The sequence below is a fragment of the Sesamum indicum genome, linkage group LG5 (assembly GCF_000512975.1).
Source record: "Sesamum indicum cultivar Zhongzhi No. 13 linkage group LG5, S_indicum_v1.0, whole genome shotgun sequence".
Lineage (NCBI taxonomy): Eukaryota > Viridiplantae > Streptophyta > Magnoliopsida > Lamiales > Pedaliaceae > Sesamum > Sesamum indicum.
In genome coordinates, this window is record NC_026149.1 from 15824781 (window position 1) to 15832648 (window position 7868).

At 37.2% G+C, this 7868-nt stretch overlaps 1 protein-coding gene across 1 annotated transcript; it reads left to right on the forward strand.

Moving 5' to 3' along the window:
• On the forward strand, window positions 2161–3860 carry LOC105162666 (anthocyanin 5-aromatic acyltransferase-like). The gene has a single exon (XM_011080751.2). The coding sequence runs from the start codon at window positions 2265–2267 to the stop codon at window positions 3630–3632; it is 1368 nt and encodes a 455-aa protein (XP_011079053.1). The 5' UTR covers window positions 2161–2264; the 3' UTR covers window positions 3633–3860.

Here is a 7868-nt window from a genome sequence, read left to right on the forward strand (position 1 = left end):
TGGTTCCATAAGTTGACCTGTTCCAACTATGGTCCCACACGTAAATGTGCGAATTGGCTTGAGTGTCGGATGAAAATTAAAAACAAATCCACTTTTGGGACAAAAAATATATTTATCCTTATTTTGATTGTATTGATTAACGGAGAGAGCAGTTGTCGTTATCAATTGGACGAAAATCCTTCAATGGTCCTCAAATTAAAAAAAAAAAAAACTACAAATAAGACTCAATGTATGAATTAACCTGAGTGTGAGACTAAAATTGAAAACAGGTCCACTTATGGACCAAAAATATAATTTACTCTTCAACTTCATCTTCAACTACTTTCATCATAATTATTTTAATACAACTTCATCTTTCTTCAATTTGTACAGTTAGAGTTTACATTGGAATTCTTCAAACAATTGTAATACTTTAATACTACTAAAAAAATTACATAATTTCGCAAATTCAAATTTTTAAAGTTTTTATATTTTATTCCCTATATTATTTGACCTATATTCAGAAAAAAATATGCATTAAGTTGTTGTAATTAATTAATGAGAAAGACTAAAAAAATTACTATCATGTAAAATTTACTTATTGTACATAAAAAAGATTAGTTACTTGAACATATTTAGTTAAATATTATTTTTTTCAGAATTTAATAGGGTAAATTACAACGACTTTCCTAAATTTTGGTATAATTACGAATATCCCTTTTTGTTTGAAAGATTACTAATACTCCCCTAATTTTAACGGCCGTCTAACAATTAGCACAATCCGTTATTTTCATCCATTTTTATGGTGAACTGACCAAAAAGCCCTTGTGGATTAAAAATTATAATTTTATTTATTTATTTCAAAAAATTATTTTTTATGTATTAAGAAGATAATTTTTTTTATAATTTTTAAAATTTTTTCATTCATCCCATTCGATTTTTTATAAAAAAAAAAAAAAAACACTGCAGCAAGGGCAAAGTTGACAATTTCATACTCCCACAAAAAAATTATATAATTTCATCAAACATCAAGGGAGTATTTATAATTTTTCAAACAATAAGAAGGTATTCATAATTATATCAAATCTTAGAAAAAGTCATTGTAATTTATCCTATTTAATATCCTGAGTGGTAATATTCAGAAAACCAATATCTAACTAACATAAAAAGACAAAGCTATCTTTAATTAATAAAAACTCTTTTCAAAATATATTTTCTCCTGAATATTAAAACTCTTACCTACACTGCACTCGCTAATTTTTAATTTTCTTTTTACAATAAGCACTTTTTTAAAAGAAAAGCGGCTGCTGACACTTCCTTAGTATATTTATTTGCTCATCCACCTAACTCTCCAACACATAATATTTTAAATGTATTCTACTTATTTGTGTGTTCCCATTTTCAGATCCCAACCCACTAACAAAATTATACAAATAAGAGTTTCACGTTGAACGAATACCCACGTCAATTTTGAAAGGTATAATTACACTATTTTTTTTTTTTGAAATTTCATGTAATTATATATAATTTTTTTTGTAATTTATTTATATTTAGTATTATTGAAATTTATTTATATCTAATAAATAAATTTTTTTATTTGTCTAAATTAATCAAATTTGTTTATATTAACAAAAAAATTGAAAAATATTTATATCTACTTTTAATTTTATTGCAGGTCAAATAAATTATTTTATTCTCATACATCTTCGTGTTAATGAATGTCAGAGTATATCTTCATTGTTATAAGAGAACTTTAATTAAAAAAAAAATTGTTTGGCGTGTTATAAATCAATTGAGGGTAAATATCAATTTATATTTAATTTTTTTATTAATATCAGCATATTAGTTAATTTTAACTAATGGAGACTTGTTAGACAGAAACAAACTTCAGTAGTGCTAAATATAATTTCTCAAATTATAAAAAATATATGTGTAATTACACTAAATTTCAAAGGAGATGACTGCAATTATACCACTTGGAAGTTTTCTCGAGGAAATTATTTTAATAATGTAAAGAAAAAATAATTACAAGAATAAGGTAATTTTGAAAAAATTGAAAAATTAGGCAGCACCCCATTCAAAACTACCATATTCTTGTAATTTTGTTATTGTTTGCATTATTAAAATAATTTCCCCAATTTCATGGTCAAATCTTGCCCTCTACTTTTCTGTAATTTCCTCCAACAATCTTCTTATAATTCTTCGTCAGGATTTTTCTAAGTTCCAAACGAATATTTTCACTATAAGTTTTTCATTTTTCAGTTCTTGTTCCATTCACCATTTCCATGGCAGAAAACCCGCCGGCCGCCGGCGTGCTCGAGCGCTGCGATATCCGGCCGTCGGCGAACACTGCGTCGGAGCTAACTCTCTCCCTTCTCCACTTCGACATAACATGGCTATACTTCCACCCAGTCCAGCGTCTCCTATTCTTCGATTTCCCTTGTTCCAAGGCCGAGTTTCTGGAAACCGTCGTCCCGAAATTGAAAGAATCTCTGCACCAAACTCTCAATCATTTCCTCCCACTCGCCGGAAACATCATCCATCCTCTCAACTCCGGCAGACCCTTTTCACGATTCGAAGAAGGAGACTCTGTTACACTCACCATTGCTGAGTCTGACAAGGACTTCGACTACCTCACCGGAAACCACCCCCGTGTGGCTGACGAGTTCTATGCTTGCGTCCCTCAGCTGCCGCCGGCGAAACATACTCCCGACGTCGTCATATTACCTGTCTTAGCTCTCCAAATCACTCTATTTCCAGATCGCGGTGTGTGTTTGGGTATCACCAACCACCACGCCATCGGCGACGCCAGCTCCATCGTCCGATTCATCAAAGCCTGGGCCTCTGTCAACAGATCCAGCGGCGATTCTAAGCTGATAGACGACAAATTGCTCCCATTTTACGAAAGAACCTCCGTCGAGGACCCGGAGGGATTAGATTCCATTTACTGGAACTTGATCAAGCAATCCCGCGCCGTCGAATCTCCGCCAATCTCATTCCCTCTCAACAAAATCCGCGGGACTTTCATTCTTACGAAAGACGATGTGCAGAAGCTGAAGCACTTCGTCCTGGAGAGAAGGCCCGAGATGCACATCACGGCTTTCACAGTCACCTGTGCGCTGGTCTGGGTTTGCCTGGTTAAAGTAGATGGGGCCGCGGAGACGCTGGCGGACGACGAGCCCGAGTACTTTTGCTTCGCCGCCGACTGCCGCGGACGGCTGACACCTCCGCTGCCGGCGGCGTATTTCGGGAACTGTTTGGCGTTTGTGAAGGCGGAATCAACCCACGGATTGTTGAAAGGAAACGACGGGTTCTTATTCGCGGCTCAGTCCGTTGGGGAAGCTATACACAAGACTGTGAACAACGAGAAGGGAATCCTTGACGGGGCGGAGAATTGGCCGCGCCAATTCGGAAAACTGATCGGAAAACGCCTGTTTGGGGTGGCGGGGTCGCCGAGATTCGATCTCTACGACGTCGATTACGGCTGGGGAAGGCCGATTAAGTTCGAATCAGCTTCGATTGACGCTGATACGTCGATGTCCTTGTGTAAATCCAGGGATTTTGAAGGGGGTTTGGAGATTGGTTTGTCCAGACCGAAAGAGATATTGGATGCCTTTGCAGCCATCTTTACTGAAGCACTTGGAAATCTGTGAATTCCGTAATTTCAGGCAGTTTTGTCCTAACTGTTGCAGGATCTATGGAGGTTTCTGAGGTTGCAAAATCTATGCATATTCCTCCTAATCCAAAATTTTCTTGCCAAGCTAGGGATCTTAGTGCCTAAAAATCTTCGATTCCGTTTTTATGTTCTTACACATTGTATGGATGATTTAAATTTTTATTAGTTTTCATCAAATTTATAGAAAAAGTTCATTTTTTATTTCGATTGAGAGCAATTTCGAGATTTTTTAGCTACATTCCAACCAATCAATTTTTCTCGATTTTGCTATGTGTTCGATGAGGTTTGAAGAAAACTTTTTATTTTTTTATTTTTCCTAATTTCTTAATTAAACATTTATTTCATACTTTTCAGTTATAAATATATAAATTATTAATGCCATACATAAATATTTTATTTAATTGTAATTGATTTAATATTACACTAAATTAGTAATATTATATGTATATATATATAGCACACAAATAACAAATGGAGAATTAACTTCATTATTAAAAATTAAGTTATTGAATGTTGGCATGTTGGGAGCGATGAAAGAAATAACTGATTAGTCTTCTACTATAGGCATATTTTTTTCTTTTCCAAAAATAATTAAGAAAAACTCATGGTAATTATTCAAGCCAGCCATTCTGAAATTGAACCAGTAACCTCATCGCACATACGGTCCAACCAATTAGGAGAAAATCAATAGATACCTATTCAAGAGCTATTCATCCTTTTTGAACGCAGCATACAAAATTATCGATTTTGATCTTAGACAAAAAGTCAATATTGAGGCCTGGATCATGATCGATCCCAATAGGAATCAAAATACTCAAATTCGTAATTATATTTCTCAAATAATTCCGAAAAAAGTATCAGTACAATCAAGATATCTTATAACACATAGTTAAAACAATAATTATTATTTATTTAGCTTGAATAGCAAATAATAATATCAAATATATAATTATAGTACATAAAAATAAATTATTTTGACTGATATAAATAACACAAGATTAAAATGTGTTAATTCGAACTAAAAAGGTAAAGATAATAGTTTTAAAATTTTATTTTTGTGATTATTTTATACATTTATTTAGTGTTATACTATAGCATTTCCACAAGGTTTCTAAGAAGGTTCTAATATTCATTAATTTGAAACATGTATTAGAAGCAGAATTTTAATACATAATTGTACGGTGCAATGTTTTAAAACCCAATTCGAATCCTCGGAATCGCTAATCGAGCTATAAAATAGGTCAGGCAAAAGGCAAAAATCAGTGAGAACAAAAAATTGTATTATTTTAAGCAAACCGACCAACTCGACGATCCGACTGTCAAACCGACCAATCCAGTCCTAGGTCATGCGAACCGGTTGGGTCTCGACCTATTTTAGTTAATTTTCTTCCCCTTTCTTTTTATAATTTAAATAATTAGAATAATTAGTGTGTTAAGTCATTAATGTTGGACGCTTATTAGCTTTTTATTGTTTTGAAACTTGTATTTTTGGGTGTGGCGTGATTTTTATTATTTGAACTTCTTGTACTTTTATGCTACATTTGTTGTATTAGGCTATTACATATCTATTTTATGTTACTTGATTCTAAGCATATATTATTAAAAATATTAATTGCAAAGAGAAAAATATTTAAAAGATAAAATTTTTAAGTATATTTATATTATTTATCTATTCAAGTTTTTTTTTTTATTTTATAATTATTTATTACATATATATAACGTCATTGATTCGATCACGATTGAACTAACGGTTGAACAAGTAACCCATAATCCACTGAATTTACCGTATTAATAATCGATCTATGATCCGCCTCAATCACGTTTGACCTTGATCAATGATCTCGACCTTCCACGTCACCGATTTGGATCTGTTATCTGGAAACAAAATACAGAGCTAGTCCGGATCGTCCCGACGACGATACTCCGATACCTAAGTCAGATGCTGAGATCGAAGGTGAAATTCGTCGATCTAAAATATAAGTGTAGAGAAACAGTGTACCTTCCCTCAGTGTGGACTTAGGGTATTTATAGGCGTTTGAAGATGGGACCCTCCTGTGGACAGGTGTCGGCTTCATGTACACCCATGCAATGACTCAGCTATTTCTCCTATGGACACCTGTCCAATGAATAATGTGGGTCGGACTTGGGTCTATGGGGCCCGATTTGAGACGTCATCAAGCCACAATGCGCCACATGCAATCCTGCGATCTCACCCTGCGACCTTGTTTTTGTTCTTTTTCTGTGTCGACCTGCGAGCTTCTACGCGACCAACCAGCAAAGCCTTGTTTTAATCACTTTTTCCTTGTGACATCCTTATCATAATTCCCTCACTTCTTCCAAATGTAATTTATTACATTGGGGAGAAGTATATCTCTTCCAATTCGGGTCGAAAGAAATTCTCGCAAGGTCGCGTGTTTAATGCTATTGATAGGCGAGGGTTGAAGCCTTGCACATGTACCGTCATCCAAGATCAGTAACCGAAGGGTCTTGCTACACTAACCCCAATCGTCACATTAATGAAACGCCATGCGTCAACAATCCACCGGTCGGCTCGATCCTCGAAGCACCACATGTCATACATCCGCTCATCTTGGAAAGGCGCGTCTTTCCATACAGTGGTCTATATATACCCCTACTTTTCAAAATCCGCCTGCACCACTACTTCGCCCTTGAGATCGTTGCCAGATTTCCAGCGACTTGCCTCCTCGATCTTAACAAGGTACCATGTCTTCCATTAACTCGAGCTTTTCCTTTTCTATTTCTATGACTTCCCCTTTGCATGAGGAACACCTAGAGGGACCTTCTGTGGTCAGGTCTAGGTCCAGATCTAGGTCTAGGTCTAGGTCGAATCCCTCCAATAACTCATCTGATGATGGGACCCCTAGGCACGTTAGATTCCAACAAGCATTAGATAACAGTCCCTAGATTGGTATTGTAAGTAAAGTGAAACAGTCCATCTCCCAAATAAAGGAAAAGTACTTCATCCCACATGATTTCGAAGTCCTGATCCCCGTTCTTTTGATCGCATGCATACACCTCCCAAAGGTTTTTGTACTTTATCGATTGGCCATTTCGAGACCGGTCTGCGATTGCCTTTAGCTCCCCCTGTAGCTCGCATACTTAGGGGATTGAGATTAAATCCCATGCAGTTATCCCCCAATTCCATTAGCCACATTGTACTTTTTGTCATAATAATGCGAGCGTTTGATCTCGACCCCAGTTTTGATAATTTTTGGTCGATCTATTCTTTCACCACTTCCACTAGGTCGGCCAATAGGGGTTTTTTCTACCTCACCTTTTGTAGACAATGTAGGTATTTAGAGCCTCTTAATCCAACACCGGTCCTTGGAAGGATTGCTTCATCTTTGTTCGACCTCCACCTGGCCAAAAGTGGCCTTTTACTCTCAAATGGTCCGTAGAAAAACCTGAACCAGTTACTGAAGGAGAGGGTCTAGATGGGGATTTGATTAATAGTCTCGCTTCTAACCCATTTTTTCCAAAAAAGTTGCTGACTGAAGAGATTTTCTGTCTCGTGCGCCTATCTCGTGATTCACTACCCTCTCTACTAGTTTTCTTTTTTCTTCTTCTCTGCTAACTTTTTGAGGTCGTAATTTTGCAGAGACCAAAGTTATGTTAGGTCGCTTGACTCAGCATGCTCAAGCTCGCCAGGAGCGAGCTGCTCAGGCACAAGCTCAACAGTCCACTCCTACACAAGATCGGGCTCCACGTCGCACCACTCCTCAGCGACCCGATCCAGATACTTCAGCCACTCCAACAGCTGAGATGCAAAGGCCGGACACCCCAATTGACATCGGCAGCGAGGAGGTCCATCCTCACGACCTTCCTTCTCACCCAGTCCGAGGTGCTTCCCCCAGCATCGAGATGGTCGACTCGCAGGTTGAGGGCGAAGCTGCAGGTCCTAGCCGCCCTCGGAAGCGTAAGCACAGATCGCCTTCTAAGTCCAAGCATGGGAGGTCGCACTTTCATAGACGGTCCGAAGAGGAAGATGCTGCTGCTCGAGCTGCCGAGGATGAAAATTTGAAATGTTTAAAGGAGGTCGAGGAGTGGGAGTTGTCTGCCCTGGCCACTCATCGCACGAAGTCTCAAAAGTCGGCCGAACTGACTGGGGTCCGACTTGCACCCAACTGGAGGGTCTCCGACCACAGCACTATCCTGAATAGTGAGGCCGGGCAGGAATCTTACGAGATTTATA